At 41.5% G+C, this 22,140-nt stretch overlaps 1 protein-coding gene across 3 annotated transcripts; it reads right to left on the bottom strand.

The window, feature by feature from the left end:
- Window positions 1–1,135: 1,135 nt before the first annotated feature.
- tmtc4 (transmembrane O-mannosyltransferase targeting cadherins 4) lies at window positions 1,136–21,783 on the bottom strand. 3 transcript variants are annotated; one of them, XM_058081206.1, is made up of 23 exons: window positions 21,666–21,783; window positions 20,225–20,448; window positions 20,094–20,150; window positions 19,408–19,494; window positions 17,371–17,488; window positions 17,229–17,281; window positions 16,926–17,130; window positions 15,665–15,780; window positions 15,323–15,539; window positions 13,959–14,046; window positions 13,780–13,880; window positions 11,931–12,023; window positions 11,572–11,733; window positions 10,717–10,919; window positions 10,049–10,223; window positions 8,580–8,711; window positions 8,432–8,511; window positions 8,251–8,358; window positions 8,038–8,179; window positions 7,849–7,963; window positions 5,656–5,768; window positions 5,498–5,567; window positions 1,136–5,048 (listed from the first exon to the last, which is right to left on the bottom strand). In XM_058081206.1, exons 7-23 carry the CDS (start codon window positions 17,085–17,087, stop codon window positions 4,900–4,902), a joined length of 2,226 nt encoding a protein of 741 aa, XP_057937189.1. In that variant the 5' UTR covers window positions 17,088–17,130; window positions 17,229–17,281; window positions 17,371–17,488; window positions 19,408–19,494; window positions 20,094–20,150; window positions 20,225–20,448; window positions 21,666–21,783; the 3' UTR covers window positions 1,136–4,899. The 3 variants fall into 3 exon arrangements, with proteins under 3 accessions (XP_057937189.1, XP_057937190.1, XP_057937187.1); XM_058081207.1 differs by lacking the exons at window positions 19,408–19,494; window positions 20,094–20,150; window positions 20,225–20,448; window positions 21,666–21,783 and having other exon boundaries at window positions 17,215–17,281; window positions 17,371–18,269; XM_058081204.1 differs by lacking the exons at window positions 19,408–19,494; window positions 20,094–20,150; window positions 20,225–20,448; window positions 21,666–21,783 and having other exon boundaries at window positions 17,371–18,268.
- Window positions 21,784–22,140: the final 357 nt, after the last annotated feature.

Below are 22,140 nucleotides of genomic sequence, written 5' to 3'. Positions count from 1 at the left end.
ATGGGGGTACTGATAGGACCAGCATTCTCAGTTGACTGCTAGTGCTATATAATATAAATACTGTACAGAGCTTTACTTTAACACTTAACTTTTTTTTTTTTTTTTACTAAAACAGTGCAGTGGTGGAGGCGGGAGGTTATCTTGGTTTCAACGTCATTTGTCATGTTCAGTTATTTTAGCATCAAGAGTGGTTAACTTCCTTTTACACTTGTTGTAGGGTTGTTTATAATGCTAATAGAATGTCCATCATTTGCCTTTAAAGCTAAGATGTACAACAAATTTACTTGTTTTTACGGTTTACCTTATTTTTACACTTGAAAAAAAAAAAGCTCACACCAAATGAGCTTTTTAAACAAAAAAAAAAAACAATATGAACACTGGTTATCATATGTCACCCTTAGTGGTTTAAAAGAACAGATTGAAAAAAATTGCTTATACTTTTCACAATTATAAATTAAATTGCCTAAATATTGTTATTTAACCCCAATAATCTTACAAAACCAGTCTCTGTGAAGTGACCAACATTTGCAGTCATGCTGTTGTCATGATAGGCTATGCATTCAATAATAGCTAATGTTAGGAGCAAAACTATGCAAAATTGCTATTAGCTGACAACAAAAACAACAAAATACCCATTTGTGTATGTGTTTGTAACGTGGGTGTAGCTTACATGCTCGTAGCAGGACGAGGGCGAGATATAATGCTTGCAACACATTTGAAGGTTAGCTGCCTAACTCTTGCAAACAGTCCCTTTTACAAATGTTAAAATTATACAAAATCATATGAACGGCATTGGAATGAAAAGCAGTGACATCCCGAAAGAAGAATGACGATATCACAATTAGCAACAACTAGAAACGAAGTAAGCAATTGACCGCCACATGTACAGGTGTACAGGCAGTCGAGTGGTTAGCGCGCAGACCTCACAGCTAGAAGACCCGGGTTCAATTCCAACATCGGCCATCTCTGTGTGGAGTTTGCATGTTCTCCCCGTGCATGCGTGGGTTTTCTCCGTGTACTCCGGTTTCCTCCCACATTCCAAAAACATGTCCCTAGATTAATTGGCGACTCCAAATTGTCCATAGGTATGAATGTGAGTGTGAATGGTTGTTTGTCTATATGTGCCCTGTGATTGGCTGGCCACCAGTCTTTCGCCTGAAGACAGCTGGGATAGGCTCCAGCACCCCCTGCAACCCTCGTGAGGACAAGGAATTGTATCGTGCTGCATGATGAAGGATCGCCCAATCAGTTTGGATGCATCTTTCTTTAAATTCGCAGACAAAATGTTGTCAAAATGTTGATTCTGCAGATTTCTGAGTTCATTTTGTTGCTGCCATCAGGGGTTACATCATCCATGAAGATTAATGAGCCCGTCCCAGAAGAAGCAATGCAAGCCCAGACCATAACATTGCCCACCATGTTTCACAGATGAGCTTAAACGTGACGTCATGACATCAATATTGAATGTCATAAGCAGATCCTTTCTTTCTCCAAACTTTAGCCTTTCCATCACTTTGGTAAAGGTTCATCTTTGTTTCGTCAGTCCATAAAACTTTGTCACATCATTTTTTAGGCTTGTCTATGTACTTTGTGCTAATGAGTGGTTTGGATCTTTTGGTGTAGCCTCTGTACTTCTGCTCATGTTGTTTTAGGGTCCTTCTTTAGAGCTCTCTTCCTGTGGTCAACTGCTGTTGTTTTCCTTGGTCTACCAATTCAACGTCTGTTACTTTGTACACTAGTGTTTTCTTTCTTCTTCGGGACATTCTAAATGGTTGTACTGGCTATGGCCAATGTCTGTGCAATGGCTCTGATTGATCTTCCATCTTCTCTTAGCTTCACAACTGCTTTTTTTTCCCCACAATACCACAAAGCGCTCCACCTGGGAGTGGATATCATGATATGATTATGACGGACAATCCAAGCGAGTAAAAGGTGCAAGGAGTACAAGGAGAGCACTTCATAAGCAGGCTACCAACCCATCTTTTATTAATGTCACTCCCTGGGAAGTCTCAGGTTTTTTCCCCCCCTCTCTCAGTCAGAATGGCTAATGAAGATGTCGACGGGGCTTGGTGAATCCATCCCTTTAATGCCCAACATATTTTATGATAATGAAAGGTATTCAAAGAATGATTACGATAAAGGCACCCCCCACCCCCCGCCTTTTCATCCTTTTTCTTGCCCAATGATGCTTCCGCACAGCTGTGCAGCGGCAGCAGCAACAGAAGGTGCCAAGTGAAAAGGATCCCTGCCAAAAAGTAAAGAAAGGTTCCAAAAAAGTGAGTGGTTGGTACATCATTACACTGTGTGACCGACTATAATAATACAAGGGATTCTTGAATGTCACCATTTGATCCTATTCTGTCTGCATTTGCTCCATAGCATGAATCCCCCTTTAACAATGGTGACCTTTACAGTCAGACAACAGTAATTGAATACTTAAGCTTACATTACATGCACAAAAGTAATGGGATAACAGGCATGCTGGAGCCTATCCCAGCTGTCTTCAGGCGAGAGGCAGGTTACACCCTGGACTGGTCGCCAGCCAATCACAGGGCACATATAGACAAACAACCATTCACACTCACATTCATACCTATGGACAATTTGGAGTCGCCAATTAACCTAGCATGTTTTTGGAATGTGGGTGGAGAAAACATACAAACTCCACACAGAGATGCCCGAGCAGGGAATCAAACCAGGGTCTGACATGTAAACAGTTTTTGTTAAATGAATTAAGAGTGAAATACTCGCTTATGTTGTAGTTATGAGTTAACTCTTTCTGCAGCATTAAATACGCATCCCCACTAGAGCTCATTGGACATGTGTGTCAATGTTTATGTTTCAATCTACTAGTTCTGCATTAGTTCTTTCGCCATAATTGTCTCCCATTTTATATCCAAATAATACTGTATAAAATGCATTTCTACAAAGAAAGGTAAAGGTTTGCACTTGCTGCAAGGCTCTGAGACCATGCCGACATGCATTCTTTGTCATTTGTTTCTCTTTCAACCCAGTTAGCCCACTCCCCTGATGTATCCCATGATCTTAATTAAAATGCATGTCCTGAGACTTTAGTCCATATGGTCTCCCTCCTGCTATCGGTTTCATATTTAGCAGATCAAACATCCAATGAGACGTGAGGAGCATCAAAGTAACAAAGTGTTGCATTGTACTGTAAGCGCAAACAAAAGTTCCCCTCGAGCTGAAGGAAGCAGGTGAAAAAATAGAAGTGTATTGACCTTTAACCTCGGGTGCACACTTGTTGACTGATGTTTCACACTAAGGTCGCCTGATCTGTCTCTGTGTGTGTTGTCCCCAGGGGACACCAACCCTACTCCCCCCCCTTCATCTGTTCTTTGAAGCGGCAGTGTTTTTATGAAGAGTCCGCTGTCAAGGTTCCTGTCTTCTCTGACCTCTTGCCTCCTTCTGAAGAGAGGCCCAACACAAACACCTTTCTCCCATTAAGGCGAGGCTGCAGGGTAGCATCATCATCAATTGAAGAACAAAGAATGGCACTCGGCAGACGTCTGCCCGGGCCCCAAAAATTCCAACTGATTATTTTTTTCATTAACATTCATGCATATTGGAAATTACATTTGGGGGAAAATATCCCCCAATGTCTTGTGATCCCTCAATTCTTCCTTGGACCATGCACCATCCCTCTACAAAATTTCACTGACATTGGTTTAGCCCTAAACTTACCCATATGGCAAATAATTAGACTAAATACTTTCAGTCACTGTTTCATACAGTATATTGCATTTTTTTTCCATACAATATAAATCACAAGGATCATGTATGTGGTATATAAGGAAATCACATGTCAACATACCATACATGTTTCATATCATTTTTAAAGTTAACATAGCTATTATGATAAATATTACTATCTTAATAATCATATGAAACATGTATGAAAAATATGTTGACGTGATTTCCTTATGTACCATAGTTTTCACGATTGTTATGTACTGTCTTGTATGAAAAAATGCAATAGTGGCCTTTTTCAAGAGTAGCTCATATAAGCCTTATATGATGCACAATATATGAAACATACACTGCACCAAAGAAGAGCAAGAATTACAAGTTACTGAAATGCCAAACTGGTCAGGGAGGGAAAATGTAGTGAAAAATGTTGGCACAAAACGTAATGTGATGTAATTGTCAAGTGACAATGAGTTTCTTCATTTGCACTTTTATCCTACGATTAACTGAAAATAAATGTCTTAATTCTGAATCTTTATTCAGATCTGCACCAAATTTAACAAGTTTGTCGTTTAACTGATGTGCTACCCAAAAAGTGGGGTAAAAGCATAAATAATGACATGTGATTGATTCCTCGATCTGCACTGTTATCCTGATCCACATTAAAATTATATGGCTAGTTTTATCCAAACTTAAAAAAAGAGACAATTTTAGGTTCATGTTGAGATCTCAAGTATTGTTACTCAGACACTAATATTAATTGTGATGCAAATAAATTGTGACCGGTAGGAAGAATACAACGTTTCCCTATGATCTTCAGTCAGAGTGAATCAATACTTCACATTGAGCACGATAAAGAGGAACAGTTGAGGTAAAAGGTCAATCCAAATAACCGACATGAAGAATTCTTTCTCGTCCACACGTGCCTGGTGTTGTGTCCAGCTGAGACAACACCGTGTGGAGGACGATGAGTTCCACATGGTCTTCAAACAGGGAAACAACAACAACAACGATGACACAGCGGCGGAGACGATCAAGTGCCCCACTCACACCTGCGCCTGATACAAGACGTGAAATCTAATTAGGAGACATCAGATGTGAGGGTGTCCTCCAATAACTACAAAAAAGGCAGCCGCATTGTGCCGTATCAGTGAAGGAAATGTGGAGTGTTTGATAGTGGCAGTGGGCAAACCCTCAGGGCGTGTGACGTTTGCGCTGGTCCAGTTTGCGACGCAGCATGTTGTAGTTGTCTCGCGTCCCCGGGGCTTGGGGGTCCAACTTAAGAGACAGCTCGTAGTGCTTCTGTGCCAGCTCCAGCTTCCCCCAGCGATGGTACAGCACGGCTTGAAGAGACATGTTTTGTTTATTTAGCATGTTTAGGAAATGTTAGGAGGAAATTCAACAAAATGTGGGGCTGCATTGTTTTTGAAAGCCCAACACCTCTGAGATTGTATAGTTTATAATCATACCACACATTGTGGGAAGAAAAAAATGCCTATAATGTCATGCTAACGTGGTTTGCTTTTTCTTTGGCTTTTTAAGGACACTTGTTGCTTTCTTTATTGAAGCTGTCAAAGAAAGCAAGATGTAAATTACACTGGAACATTAACATACAAATAACGGTGTTTCACTTATTTTTAAAATGTCACAAACAAATGTTACTAAAAACTTTAAATAAAAAAGAAAATCAGTTGTAATGTACGCTGCTGCACGCACAGCTACTGTATTTATGGAATAAAATCCTGCTCATTTTTTGTGAGATTAAAAAGAACTTCAAAAGAACCTAAGTCACCTAAATTGCCATGGCAACCAGCCGCGTTTGGGTTGATCTGGAGTGCTTGGAGGAAGAAGCTCTCTGATTCCTGAGGCGAAAAAAAAGGAAAATAGAAATGTGGATATTATTCATGTTTTTCAAGATCAAAGTCAACATGCAAAATAGGCTGAACTGACCTTGTACTTTTCTAACTTCCCCAGGACGTTGGCCAGCGAGAACATTATGGTGTGGTCCTTCGGGAGGAGCTTCAGAGCCTCTCGGCCAATCAGCTCTGCCTGACCCAAGTTACCTGGAAGAGACGGATGGAGCTTATGTATACATCTGATGTACCTTAGGTTGAACTAACTGCTTATGTTATGCATATAAAGATACAAATGTTTGATAATTGTAATTCATTCATTCATTCATTTTCTACCGCTTATCCTCACGAGGGTTGCGGGGGGTGCTGGAGCCTATCCCAGCTGTCTTCGGGCGAGAGGCGGGGTACACCCTGGACTGGTCGCCAGCCAATCACAGGGCACATACTATAGACAAACAACCATTCACACTCACATTCATACCTATGGACAATTTGGAGTCGCCAATTAACCGAGCATGTTTTTTTGGGAATGTGGGAGGAAACCGGAGTACTGGGAGAAAACCCCTGCATGCACGGGGAGAGCATGCAAACTCCACAGAGAGATGGGTGGGATCGAACCCGGGTCTCCTAGCTGTGAGGTCTGCGCGCTAACCACATGATCGCCGTGCAGCCCCGTAATTGTAATTTAGAACATTTATTTAAAAAATTTATCTAAAAAACCTTATAACTAGAAATATATACTTATAGATGACCCCACATGGCTTGCTGTGTTTATGATATAAACTATCATGAATGGTAAATTTAAAGAAAGAGGCATAGAATGTTCGCAACCCTAGTGAGGATAAGTGGCACAAAAAATGGCTGGATGGAGGCAGAGAATGTCCCAATTTAAGATGCAGGAAAATGCTCGTAAACACTCTTTACTGTCTGCTTTTATTTCCTGGCCACATTTGGGATTGAGCTTGGCCTTCTGCTCACACGCACGAGTGATTTGGTCCCTAATTAGGGTTGAACACAAGGCCCGACTGGGTTATTGATCTCTGTCACCGACCCGTCTGGTGTCTGGCCAAAAAAAAAAATGGAGTGAGACAAACAGGCAGATATGCAGTCAGCCCTTAGTCATAGCTAGCTTGTGTTTTTATTCAGGAAACCATCCACAAAGGAAGAGAATATTCCCACTTTCCACATGAAAGTGACACCCGTTGTTCTTCCTTTCTCTTTTTGTGTTTGTTTGCTGGTGAGCAGGGGAGAAGACTATGATTATTTCAGTCACATTTGTGGACTGGAGGGAGGAGGGTGGGGGGCTGTTCTGGCTGTGCTCGCCCACGTTTGATCAGTAGACATACAGAGCCCCTGATTGGACGGCTGTGGCGCCCTCCTGGGAGACTCCGCCCCCCCACGGGAGCACCTCCCCGACAAAACGGCTGGAGCGTTCGAATATCAGAGCATTCTCCACACGGCGGGGAGGTGCGCCTTCAAAAAAAACCCCAAAAAACTCACAAGACAAAGCCTTAATACATAAATTTCAAGCATTGCTGGTTCCCGCTCTTCCGGTCTAATCATGTTGGGCCCGTTTGATCCACTTTCAAAAGACACAAAGGTTATTGGCCGGTACTGCTGGGACACACTGAACTAAGGACCATTTCAAAGTAAACTGGCACAGGAAATGTATTCACGAAAGAAAACCAAAATGATCAATGTAAACTTAAAGCTCCCTTGTCTGTGGCTGAGTGACAGATACACTACCAGTCAAAAGTTTGGACACACTTTTGCATTCAACAGCATGAAGAAACATGCAAATGTATATAGTATGTTACTGAACAGTTGGCAAGCTGTGCCATATGCATTTTTGGTGTCCGCCGCGAGCGTCATCTGCGTCCCACACCTGGTGAGTTTGGATCTGGTCACCCTATGTGTAACCAGTCTTACATTGACTAATCAGTCACTTTTGGTGTCATTATCAAACTATACCTCTAACAGCTACATCAGTTATTATTAATGTATTACCATAATTAATCTGTTGAACGTTGAACAAATATATGGCAACTGATAATATAGGTGTGGTAATATATAGGTGAGTAACTGGTAATATAGGTGAATAGGTGAGTTGCAGGATAGAATAAGCTTTACTTCTTCCTACTCCTTTTTGGACATGCGGGATTGTGAATTGTGTTTATGTGATTGTGTGCATGTTCTTGATGCATTAAACCATTATCATTACCAGTATATTGTGTGTGTGTGTGTGTATGAACTGTATGTTTACGTATATATACACTGCATACGTACATACCAATATTATCTAGTAGTATGACCATGTTGTTCCACGCTAGGCTGTGATCAGGTTTAAGCACTGTTGCATTCCTCCATGCGTTGAGAGCATCCACGTGTCTTTGCTGGTCTGCATACTGGAGAGTATCAGGACAGATATCAGTGTATTCTGTGTATGTGTAAGACTATTCTAAAATATTTAACGTCTCACCAGGCGTCCCAGATTGTAGTAACAGTCCGGGTACTTCTTCCGGAAGCGGATGGCATTCCAGTAGCTCTTCTCTGCTTGTTCAAACTTGCTCAAGCTGTTCTGCACGATGCCCAGATTCATCCAGGCAGCAGCGAAATCCGGTCTATTGTAAAAAAAAAGTATCGTCAAGAGTTGGCACCAAGCAGGGGTTTTGTGACGTGACTGACAACCTACTGTATGGAAACGGCTTTAGATAGCAGCTGCTCGGCCTCTGTCAGCTCGTTCCTTTCCTTTAGGATGTTGCCCAGGTTGTTCATGGCATGCACATAGGCGGGGTGAAGCCTACAAGACGAAGGATGATGCTGACCATGCTCATCTGCATCTACGTACATTACATGCCAACAACAACAACAACCTGACGGCCTCTCTGTAGTAGCTAATGGCAGCTGTGGTGTTTCCTCTGTCGGCCAGGTTCTTCCCCACATTGTAATGGACCTGAGCAATTAGCAGATGAGGAGGCAAGAGTGGGCTTTTAATATTTTGAACTTTTCTATTTTTTTTACCTTGGCGTTAAGGGGGCAGATGGCTAGCGCACTGGTGAAGAGACTTTGCTCGGACCGCCACTGGTGACTGCGGAGAGCGCAGCGAGCTACAAAAGTGAACAACACCACCACCATGGCGAGACACAGCAGCTTCTGTGGGGAGGAGGGCAGAAAAAGCACTTTAAACATACTAATTAATAAATATGAGTGTACCCCCACATCTTAGAAACTAACAACATGATTAATCAACAATCATGCCTAATCTATATCAACATGGTGATGTTTAGTCTGTACGCCTTAACACATGTGGACCTAATAGTCACTTATGACTACATGGAAGCAAAAAGCATGGGGTTTAATTAATGGCAACAAAATGACATTTGCTGCCTAAACATGGTTCAGTAGTAAGCTTGTACAAAGAGAGGCAAAGTTTTGTGTGAGACCATTTTGAACTAAAGACCTGAAATTACAGTAAATACCATGGGGATCCCGATACATTCATACATTTAGTGTTCACGTGAACACTAACGTGTTCTGTGGATTTTTGGTTGTTTTATTTCCCCCTGAAAATAGTAATTTTTTTTCCACAGAAAACAAATCTCGATAATAACAATCCAGCATATAATGTATAGCATATATACAAGCTGACATTTTCTTTTACAAGTTTATGTCTGTATCCTTCATTCAAGTTTTTTTTCTTCAAGCATTGAAATTGCACTTCTTTGGGGGTCCTTGAACACGCCATAGTTGCTATCAGGTGCACTAGCCCATGACTCTAGCACTCTGATTATCATTCATTAATAGTGAGTACCTATACATTTTATAATTTAAGATGAGTTGACTAAGTGTGTGAGGCATATGTAGTGCTTAAAAGTCTTGATTGTTCATTTAGCATACAGTTTGATGGCTTCTGTTGGAAGTGAACATAGGCCCATTAATGGCAAATAAAGAGAGAGTATACTGGAGCTGAATGTAATGCAATAATTCCTTGTCACTTTTATTGCAAATGTTGATCTGAAATCAAAGGGCACCCGTCAATGTCAAGCTAGTAGGAGGATTTCGACAGATAGAAGTGGGCCATGTGTTAAAGCGGAAGTGCACTTTTTGGAGGAGGAATTTTGCCCATCATTCACGATCCTTATGTGAAACATGAACGTTAGAATGTATGAATGTTAGAGTAATAATAGGGGTTTTCCTGCCAAATTGTATGATATGAAATCAGAGTAGTTTGCGTCGTGTTCATATTCACACAATAAACAATGTAAGCCTTAAGTCTTAAGGTAAAAGTCCGCTTCACCTTGAGAATTTTTTTTGGAGGTGCACGCCACTCCACATGCAGAGACTGAATTCATACCTGAAACTAGTGATATGCAAAAAAAGTACCAGGAGAGCCGTGAAGCGTACAAGCGTACTGAAGGGTCAAATGTGTGCCGTGTACAGAACATGCGTACATGTTGACAGGTCTGTAATGGTGTAAAACGGATGAAGACCTTGTACTTGGACCAGCGGCGGCAGCAGTGTCCCAAGGCACAGGCCAGCAGGAGGCAGTAACCAGACGAGGGCAGGTAGAGCACTCGCTCGGCAATGACGAAGCCCACCCGGAAGAAAATGTTGCAGGCCGGCAAAAAGGGGACCACCAGTAGCACTAGGGACAAACTCAGGGTCCTAGTCAGGAGAGAGAAGAGACAGAGAGTCTTAGGGTAAATGATTGTTTTGATATTGCTTACAAACGCAAATGGACTTTAAATCAGATACAATTATAATTTTGTGTTCAATAGAAAGGTTGATTATGTATTATTAATTAAAAAAACATTTGTATAATAATTTTAGAAGTTATATTCCTTTCAGACAAAAAATTAAATAAATACTAAAAACAAGGGTATTGTTTTGCCATTTTGCGCCAAAATGTAACTATAATATTGTATAATTTAATAAATAATTAATAAAATCTACTTGTAATAACTATTATATTTATTAAATTTGGGCACGTTAGGATGTTGTTGTACACACACAAACCTGTGAACGTTGGAAAAAAAAAAGGCTACAACAAAACAACTTCAATTCTTCACATTAATCAATCTAACGAAAGGAAGTTTGTTGGTCACACTGTGTTCCCAATCTTCCAGACATGGAGCCAGAAGCAGTTCTGCTCGCTTACCTCCTCTGCTGCACGTCGGGCGAGAACAAGGCTTGGCCTACCAAGCCTATCAGGATGCACCAGAGCAGCAGTGGCCACACCACTCTCCAATCGGCGGTGGCCTTAATGAGCGGCACACAGCCCATGGACCAATCGAAGCACAGCCACCAGGGACACAGCAGCAACCAGCCATTCAGGCTGTAGTAGTAATTATAGTTGACCACCTGTCAATCACACACAGGGTGGTAAGAATGGGGAGAGGATGACATGTGATTAGATGGTCATTATGTTTCAAGCAACATGGTTTGTTATTTTATTCACAATTTAATAGCGGCGGAGAAAGACGAGAGGGAGTGATACATGGGAGCCCCACCTATGATGACACCACCGAAGCTCACAGCCCCAGGGTAAAAGAATATGGATTTCTGACCCTCAAGATGCCAAGTTTAGACCACCACCCCCCCCATATATTCCATCACATCATCACCGGTCATGCACCCACTCTTGGAGGACCAAGAGCCCCCCGCGCCCCATCAACTAAAGACACCAGCCACGGGTATCAGGCACCACACCTGCAGGGGGGGACGGCATCACAAGGCCACTATATGGGACAGGCAGGGAGGAATAGCCAGAGAAAAGGAGGTGAAGGAAGGGGAGATAGGAGGGGTATGGGCACATATGTTAGGGGCACCCAACCCCCACCTGGCCCATAACTATAACCACAAAAATAAACAATGTTAAAGTATCTGTGGACTCCGTCAGCTGCATTGATATTGTTTGACTAGATGATATTGCACTATAAAATGGCCACGTAAACTTTTGTGTCCTGATATTTTAAGACAATAAAAAAGTACTCTCGGGCTCCATAGCACTAACTCTGAGAAACATGCTCTCCGCAAACGAGGCAGGGTTGTCCACTTCAGTAAACGCTGGTGGCCCAGTTCCCATGATCCTCCAGCGGGTGTAGAGCATGAGGACGCCGCTCAGAGCCACCAGGGCCAATCGCGTCAGCAGGCCGGTCCGCATCATCTCACGTGCCTGTCACACAACATTACATACATGATATACAGTACATACATTTACGTACATTCATATAAATCCTGCCTGTCTGCCTCTAATTAGTGTGGCTTTGCATATGCAATGTATGTCATGTGACATCAATCATACGGGGGGAGAGCATCATTTATGACAAGAGGGAGGATGGTGGGGCGAAAGGCGTACGTACTGTAACTCACATTAAGAGGGGTCTTCCTGAGGAGTAGCCTCTGGCTCAGTTCATACACGTCAACATTACAGATGACGAGGACGTCAAAAGCTGCGTTTACGCCCTGAAGGAAAACAAGAGCATAAGAATCATATGGGTCAGCAACAAAAGAAAGCATGAGCTAATGTCACAGTAATAAAGCACCCCTACAGAAAGCGAAAATAAAAAGGAAGCATGGAGATTGTCTTTACCCAAGCAGCTAAAATGTCTTGAAAGGATTTCTCCAAGATTTGGGGAGTATGAATAATTATGCTTTCGGTCAAATAATTCGGCCTGATTATGAGCACCAAAAGTGAGAAAACGCTCTCATCTCGTTATGAAGGAAAACCCTCCTACTTGACCAGCCCCTAGCTAGATGAGCCCGGCCCCTGCATACACCCACAACTACACAAAGTGTAGCGGTGTAAAAATAGCAGGCTTTGCTACAGATCTTAAAACAAAGCCTAAAGCTCTGCCAATAGGCTAACCTAGTATGGATAGCGTATGGGTCTTGTTCTTCCACACCACAACTCATTCAAGCATGCCCTTCTGAGCCTTGCTATATGCAAATGGTGTAGAAAAGGTTATTCCCTGAATTGTTTCTGCAAATTTAGAAATATATACATTTACATATTGTTTTGGACTTTTTTACACAACCCAAATTGTTTTCTTAGTCACTGTAAAAAGTTATTCACTTTGAATTTAAACTTAAAGCAGACCTTCATTCATTCATTCATTTTCTACAGCTCATCCTCACAAGGCTCGTGGGGGTGCTGGAGCCTATCCCAGCTGTCTTCGGACGAGAGGCAGCCACCCTGGACTGGTCGCCAGCCAATCACAGGGCACATATAGACAAACAACCATTCACACTCACATTCATACCTATGGACAATTTGGGAGTCGCCAATTAACCTAATATGTTTTCGGAATGTGGGAGGAAACCAGATACCTGGAGAAAACCCACACATACACAGGGAGAACATGCAAACTCCACACAGAGATGCCTGAGGGTGGAATCGAACTTGTGTCTCCTAGCTGTGTGGCCGGCGCGCTAACCACGCGGCCCTTTGTGTTGATCTACACACAATAACCAGCAAGGAAAGCTTTCTTAATTATCATAATCTGCACCTATTCCAGCTGTAATTCTTTGGATTTCGTGCTTCCCGCAAAAACAGCCTGTTTGAATTTATTCCGATCACTGTCCGCCTCCAGGCATGCCCACTCCGCTGTGGTTGGTCACACACCCATGTGCTCAGGAGGACTTCCGGATAGCTGCCAAACCCAACTTTATAGGAGTTGATAATAAACAGCAATGTATCTTTTTAAAATGTGTTGGATCCCGAATAACCTCCAACTGCGCAAATCACATTATCTGAAACTTTAGCATCGTTTAACACGTGCATACAACATTCTACATTTACAGGTCAGAAAAGGCATAACAGGTCCCATTTAACTGTCTTAACTGTCCAACTTAGTTTATAGCAGGTTTGCTTTTACATTTTTCACCAGCCATTACTTACATCTCAATCCCAAAAGCAGACCCATATCATACTTTACAAAACCACAGTTCCAACCCAAACCCTTGATTAATAATTTGAGGTGTGTCCAATACTTTTTTTTTTCATTTATTGTACTTGAAATGTGTGGGTGGAGTCTCATCCATCTACTAGAGAAACTACACGACCAGACCAGAAATGGAGTCTGTAATACCTGCTTAACCCCTTTAAAAACAAAGCTCTGAACTGCTAAACTGCCAAGGAATACCATTTATGACGACCTGTAGTAAAACATATGCCTAATTATCATGCACTGACTTGCGGAGATCAGAGCAGATTTCCTACCAAGACGGTGATGCCTTGCTCTTTACAAAGCATGGCAGCAGCACAAAACGAGAGGCTGATCACAATCCACCGTGTGGAGAAGCCGCCATCTTTGTCCACGCCTGAATGCAGAAAACATAAACAGGGAAGAGGAGGTGCGATTGGTCAGATGCATGATGTCAAGAGTGTCTATCACTCACCTGTGCTGAAGGCTTTGCAGTAGGTAAGGAAGGAAAGCTGAAAAAACAGCGCGCACAGCAGATCTGCTCGACCCACAATACCCGCCACCTTTATGGGACAATGGGACAAAGATTTGGTGCCATTTCTGTGCTGATCCATGAATTTATTATTATAACACTAGTAGGCTTCACTGATGTACTGCATTTATATAACAATATATATTCACTGATTATAAAAATTATAGACATCCTGTATGCAGTAGTTACTCCTTATTTTATCTTTCAGAAAACAAAACAGCGGCAACAGTCTTGTAAACCTGTTTTTCCATACTTCGATTTTGAGCATCAAATCAAATTCCATACTTTTCATAATTACATAAGAACCCTGTGTATGGACATGTCAAGAATCTTGGTGAACATTCAGATAAAGAATCAAAATGCAGGATTCCATTGTTTATTTTTTTACTATTTAAATTATTGTAGGTTTTATAGGTGACTTCCTTGCACATTTCTTGTTTTGTTGCAACCGGAGGACTACTTCGAAGAGGAAAGACTCTCATTAATCCCTCCGCGTTGTGTGTGACTCAACGGTGTGTGTGGGTACAATATGTTTTCACATCCTGGGGGTTGCCTTGCTTTGATACGTACAGCAGGTCCACGCCAACAGCCACCCCGTCCTTGCTCTGCATGATTAAAGAGAAAAGGCAGAGGAAGCCGGCGCCTTCCAGCCACGCTTCGAGCAAACACACACACGTACGCACTCGCGGGTCAATAAGCTTCCCAACGCAGCTAATAGCGAGGCGGAACGGCCACACGCACCTTGGTCCTGGCGCTCCCAGCTGAGAATGCCTTTTTTCTTCTTGGCATGGAACCACTGTACGTTTAGTGTGGCGACGCTCAGGATGACACAGAGACAAAACGCAGCCGCCACCACATGCCATTGCAGGGGCATCTATGTCTTAGTTAGCTGCTGGATTCCAACATTGCCCAGCCTCACCAAAAATAAAAATCTAACATGCTACAAAGTCTCCAAAGGCAACGGTCTCATGGACAAGTTCAAAGCACAGGACAGGAGCTTGCTTAACTGGCATCAATTGAGCTGCTAGGTCCAGGTTTGTTTAAAGTACAACTTTGTGTCAGTGCAAAGGATTACATTTTTTGCCCAATTTGCACATTTTGCAGACCTTAGCATAAGCACACGTATGGGTGGCCAATCAAGACATGCTGTATAATCAAAGTGATCACTCTTCCTACCAGTTATTAATGAAAACAGCCACCTCACCTAATAAAGTAAAACTCACACATACAAGCACCCAGCCATATATTATCCACAGGATCAATCCTGCCACCAGGTCTACCTAATGCTGCATGCAGTGCAATCTTACACTTTCCGTATGGACCGGGTGTGCAGCGAAGAGAAGTGCAGCCAGCAGGGAGGTCTTGGGAGCACGATTTGGGATGCAACCACGCTCATCGTAAACCATTCCGCCTATCAGCAGGGCAAACACCTCCACCATGAGAACAGATATGACAGCGTGAAGGAGGATGTTCAGTACATGGAAGCCAACAGGGTGCAGGCCGCCCGCTAATATGTAGTTCAACCTGTAACAGCACCAGAAGTGTGATGGTGATTTTTATATTTATGCATATGGATTTTGATCTTTAAACAACAAAAAAAATGGCTGTTGCATGTGGAAGTGCCATTATTGTGCCAAATGAGTCCTAACCTAAATGTAAAGACAGTGAGCGGTCTGTAGGATTTGTGACTGGAGTTGCTGCTCAGGTTGCTTCCCCAGAAGTCATTGCTCCAAATGTTGTTCCATGGCGTGGTTGCTCTCAAATCCTGCAACACAAAACACCCTGATAATTTGCAAGGTTTTCCTTTATAAATCACTAGCAATTTCAGTTAAATATATCATGTAGCAGAAAAACACAGTGATAGATGAGACATGAAATGAGGTTTATCGGATTTACGGAACATGTACAATAATGTTTTAAACAAAAGTAGGCATACATTTTGGGAAAAAAATTACAACATTTAGAAGCTCCTCTTTTTGCAGAAATAAATTCTTCCTATAGCTTCCAATGAGGGTCTGGATTCTGGTTGAAGGTATTTGTGACCATTCGTCTTTCCAAAACACCTCCAGTTGAGTCAGGTTTGATGGTTTCCAAGCATGGACAGCCCATTTTAAACCACACCACATATTTTCAATAAAATTCAGGTCTGGAGACTAATATGGCAATTCCAGAACGTTGTACTTGTTCCTCTGCATTAATGCCTTGGTAGAATTTGAGCAGTGTTTAGGGTCATTGTGTTGCTGGAAGTATCCAACTTCAACTTTGTTACAGATTCTAGAGCAGTGTTGGCAAGAATCTGCTGATACTGACTGGAATGCATGCAGCCTTCAAGTGTTTGTCTTGGAATGCTGTGTTCTTCATCCACCATGCATATGGTGTCCAAATAATATGTCCAAATAACTCAATTTTAGTTTCATCAGTCCACAGTAACTTATTCCAAAATTAAGCTGGATTGTCCAAATTTGCTTGAGCATACCTCAAGTGACTCTGTTTGTGACATGTACACAGAAAAGACTTCTTCCGCATGACTTTCCTGTACAGCATCCCCTTGGCAAAGTGCACTGAATAGTTGAACGATGCACAGTGACACTATCTGCACCAAGATAATGTTGTAGGACTTTGGAGCTGGTTTGTGGGTTGAGTTTGACTGTTCTCACCATCCTTGGCCTCTGCTTATGTGAGATTTTAGTTTTTACTTTTACAATTATACTTTATGCTTAATTAATTCTAAGTTATTGTTAGTTTCAGTTTCATATTATCTTTATATTGTGTTCAAAATGTACACAAATGACAAACCTTTACAAAAACAGGGGACGTTTGTCAAGGCTGGAGAACCAATTAGAGAACAAAGGGATTAAGTTTATAAACAGGTACCACTGTACTGCAGACATGCTCTGTGAGCATTATTACCTTGTTGTTGATGATGGCTTCTGAATCGTCAAACACAAACTCCCCATCGTAACTGTTAATGAAGCACATAAGTGCCACCAGCCCCACGGTGATTTTAGCCTGGACCGGACCCAGCCTGGGGAGGGGGACATCCTTATCCCAGCTAACCTCAGACAATGCCATGGTGCAATAGGACGCCGTTGACTCCTTAACATCGTCCAGGTCCCTGAGAAAAAGAGGGACGTACAATGGCATATACAGGCAACAAAAGCTACTAGCTAAAAATGGACATACACATGTGTGCACTGACCGGCGGCTTCTTACCAGTCCTTGTGTCGCTTCTGACAGGTTCTTGTGTTAGCTTCTTTGGTAGCAAGCTACAAGCCAAATACAGACACAAACACAAATGCTAAAACCGGCTTTGTTCAAAGGGTGACATAATTAAGTTAAATCATAAATCACTCACATGCTAGGAGCACCGTGCCATTTAGCATTAGCATGTTTCGGCGGAGGCTACAAGCCACACAATTATTGAAGCCGTTCCAACAGCCGGCGCACATTGAACAATCGATGATTCCGGGAACCTATAAAAATGTATTTCTTTCCATGAAAATGAACAGCTCGAACAGCCAAAGGAAATCCCAACCGAGGTCGGATGTAAACAAATAACCACGCTCCAGCGTGAGCTACTTCCTGTATAAGCTGTGGTCACGTGTTGGTTTTGCACCAATAGTTGCCATGGGTTGTTGTCAAGCCGCTGCCTTGCATTGAATAAGATGCTTCACTTACTGTTGAGTTTAAAGAAATACTGTCGAGTTACTGTCGAGTTTAATTAAAGAAATAAATATTTTATTTTGCTGTCACCATTAGTAAAATAAAATAAAAATCACGCCCATTGAGACAAAATAGTTAGTGATTTCATAAATTCAATTTTTGCATCTTTTGTAAAGGCAATTGTATTAAAAACAATACATCAACTTGTTCAAAGACAAAAGCTGACTTTGTTGGTTGTCAACTTTTAATCTCAACTTTCTTTTCTCCAGTCACACTGGGATATCTTCCAAATATTATGGTATTATTAATAAAGTTGTTTGTTTCATGAAAAATAATTATGTATTTGCAAAACAAACTTGTCCCAAAGCATTGACAAATATACTTCATAGTTTCCCCGTAGAGAACAAATCTAGTTGATTATGCACATGGATAAATACAGTAGTGTACAATATATATATTTGTCATCATCCCCCATGGGTGGTGATCCACTGGGTTTTGCTTCAAGTTCTATTCCTAACATCTTATTCTCCATGGACTGTAAAATAGCCTTTTTTCATTTTCTGTTCTTTTGCTATTTGAGTCACTCTGAACTACCGGTAGCACATCCAACTAAAATGCAAGCGGTACAGTCCTGTCTATCCGCACCCCCCGCTTATACTCACGAATGTCGCGGGGGTGCTGGAGCCTATCCCAGCTGTCTTCGGGCGAGAGGTAGTGTAAATCCTGGACTGGCCACCAGACAATCACAGGGCACATATAGACAAACAACCATTCACACTCACATTCATACCTATGGACAATTTGGAGTCGCCAATTAACCTAGCATGTTTTTGGAATGTGGGAGGAAACCGGAGTACCCAGTGAAAACCCACGCATGCACGGGGAGAACATGCAAACTCCACACAGAGATGGCCAAGGGTGGAATCAAACTCCAGTCTCCTAGCTGTGAGGCCTGCTTGCTAACCACTCTGTCACCGTGCAGCCTGAGTTGAAATCCATCCATCCATTTTCTCTGCCTCTTCACTAGGGTCGTCAGGCATAAAAACAAAAATGAAGATGTCATTTTTAGAAAATTAGGTTGAGATTACAGTTGACTATATTATGGGAATAAAGTCATAATTGTCACGTTTTGGCATTAAGACAGGAGCGTAGTGCAAGTAAAAAGTCTTAATAGAGCCACAAGCAGTTTCAGGAAGTCACGATAGCAGGAGCTTCCTTTCAAAGTGGCAAAAAAGGAAAAAAATAGATAATATATTATAGGCAGCATCACAAATTCTATGGAGACCTGCGTCTAAAGCAAAAAAAAAAAAAAAAGACACTCACAATGAATCAGCAAGTGAGGAAGAACATGCACTCTCCGGAATAAGCCAACTCCAGTAATTACAAATCAGGACCAGTTGTGAATTGCAGCTTCCTTAGACTGAAAATAGCACAAAACAGGATATTTGGACATACCTGTTCTGTCCAGTCATTGTGTCCTGTGTCAACCTATCACATCTTTCCTCCCAGTCTAGGAGCTGCTCTAGAATTCTTTCTCTTTTTACAATTGCTTATGCACTTCACTTCACTTTCTTAACTTATTTAGATTTTTGAATCCTCCCAAGCACCATGACAAAGACGAGTTGCCTGTCAAAACTTCTGTGAGGGTGAGCTTCTTAATGAGAAGTGAAAGGTAGCAGTAATTGTTGAGTTGCGACATGTGGAAGAGCAAAAATAAGATGGAGAATACCGGGCATTAATGAGGAAGGACACAGCAGGCAGGAGCAAAGAAACCATCACTGAAAGAACCAAGTTGGCCGCCACAGTCCACAGCATCCTGGTACAGATGGGCAAGAAGATGACATGTTGTTATCAGAATAATGAAGAATAACTGCAAAGTAAGCATATTGTATTAAAAGTAAGCATTTGAGAACACAACTGAGTAAAATATTATTTTGCACAACTATGTTTTGATATGCTCATTAAAGTGATCATATGACATCTTTTCCCTCCGATTTACGGGGGGTAAATAAACGATTCCTAAATTTTTTAAGTTTTTTTTTAAACTCAGCAGTCGAGTTGTTTAAAATAAATAAAATAAAATATGACACAGATGCCGTCCATTGCCATTCTCACACAATGTAAATACAGTATTTGTCTGTCCAAATTTCTCTGTTCATACATAATGTAATATGTTTGCTCATTTTTATACATATAGAATATCGTGTAAAAACATAAAACATAAAACATAGGAATCTGCCTGTCCAATCATATGCACACATTAAGTAAACAGCTGTCTATTTATATACCCACATAATGTGAAGAGTAGCTGCAGGTAAGTAAGTTAAAATGACTGTACTGTAATTAGTCAGAGCTACTGTAATAATATGGCTTAACCATTTTTACATTCTAGCAAAATGTAATATTACCTCTTACCTGCGCAACATCTCACTGCTAGGAAAGAAGACCATTAACGTTTCACACAGTTTCTTCCTAAAAAAGCATCAAGAGAATCTATGAATTCTTAACATACAGTATATATGATATACTCATCTGTCAATGCTTACATGTGGTAAATAAGATTCACTGTATTGAGGCCTTCTGCCATTTCTGCTGAAGGACTCTTTTGTTCTCTACATGAGGCCGAAGGACAGCCAGGTGGAGGTGGTGATGCGCTCTGATAAAGGCTCTCACATCAAGACGAGCACCTGGGAGACCGCTGTCCAGCACGGGATTCACTTGGCGAGGCCCTCAGCGGGAAAGCCTCTGATCGGATCATATTTACATTTTGCTGTCATGGCATAGAGTGCGCACATTTTATTTGCTGTATACATCAATGTTCGCATAGCATAAGTGTTTCACAGCAGGGGACAAATTCTGTTCCTGCAGCAGGAAAACATGAGTGGCAAGTTGCAACAAATACATTAAAATGTACTAATATTGTAAGTAGAATGGACATCCACTGAGGTTATACAATCATACTGCAGGAATTATTAACAAACAACTTCAGGAACATATAAAAAAAAAAGGTGTGTTTGATTTGCCCACACCAACCGACCTACAGCACATCTCACCTCATAGGATTTTTTTTTTGATCGGTTATCAGTTCTTTTTTTAATGTTATCGGATGATGTCATAATTCCTCAAATCGTCCAAATAATTACCGGTCCGATAATTATCTTATAGTCCTAATTAATTAATTACAAATTATTTATTATTATTATTTATTATTATTATTTGTTTTTATTATTATTATCATTTTTTTACATTTATTCCATTATTTGTATAATTATTTGTATGTGTTAATATTGCTTTTTCTTGATAGTGTAATTGTTTGATTACAGGGAACCAATTTAACCAATTTAATTTAATAAACTCCCATTAAATAAAACATCTAATTTTGGTGCAGAACCACATAATACAGATTTTGGCTCCCCCCCCCACTTTTCATTGGGTCAAGACAGGAAGTGACCAACTAAATTCAGCAGATGGCGCTCGAGTTAATTAATTTGTGCAGTTAATGTGCTTTGCTGCTACCTACAGGACAGGCACACAACAATAATCAGGAACATCATAATTTCTTGAATCAGCCAGACAATGGTTGTTTGGCCTTTAGGGAAGTCTAGATGTTCTTCACAAGAGCCAGAAGCATTTACGCCATCCCAAGATATTAAATCCTGTCCGATGCTGTCAACTTTACCCATCAACCTCCACAGGTGTCTTTAGCCCCGCCCCCTCTTCTAAAATGACAGCGATATCAAAACATATCACAGCTTCTGAGTGGAAGAGTGGCAGCACCCAGCCAGGATCCTGCCCAGTGTGGGCCCCTGGGCGGGAAGATGGAATAGATATCAGGATTATCATATAAGCCAGGGAGGATGGCTTAACATTTTTTATGTTATTTTTAAACATTTTTGATGACCCCTGCCGAGCGACTACTTCCTTCTAAGGGGGTCAGGATAAAGAGTTAAAAAAAAACAAAAAAAAAAAACAAGAGATATGTCAGACCTGGTCTGTGGTGTGATCCCTGCTGTTGCCTTCTCCCTGGTGATGCTCACAAAAGTGTTTGCGCCTTAAAACCTTCTTGTCACCATGAAACCCTCAGGCCTCAGTTTGATTGACACCTTGTCACATTATCTTATGAGGGAGCTGGTGGAAAGAGAGGGAGAGGAGTCAAGTAATACTGGGGAGTGCAGACACACACCCTAAGGAGCTTCCACCTCCACAGCAGCTGGGTCGTCAGTGCAGCTGTAAATTGTGTGTGTGTGTGTGTAGTGAGGTTCACTGAGAGGCACAGATTTAGCATATCATGTACAATGTATTTATTTTAGGCAGGAAGGTGTAAAGAACATTGTACACTGCTTCCTGTATGAGACAATCATCACTTCATATAGCTGTGGGTTACCCAATGGATATTATATTTTTGCTTGGGATAGCTGGCAGAGCTCCAGGTTTTATTTTAAGATGTGTAGCGAAGCCTGAT

Source organism: Doryrhamphus excisus, chromosome 9 (assembly GCF_030265055.1).
Source record: "Doryrhamphus excisus isolate RoL2022-K1 chromosome 9, RoL_Dexc_1.0, whole genome shotgun sequence".
Classification (NCBI taxonomy): Eukaryota; Metazoa; Chordata; class Actinopteri; order Syngnathiformes; family Syngnathidae; genus Doryrhamphus; species Doryrhamphus excisus.
The sequence above is the reverse complement of the archived record's forward strand: the minus strand, read 5'-3'. Positions and strand labels throughout refer to the sequence as shown.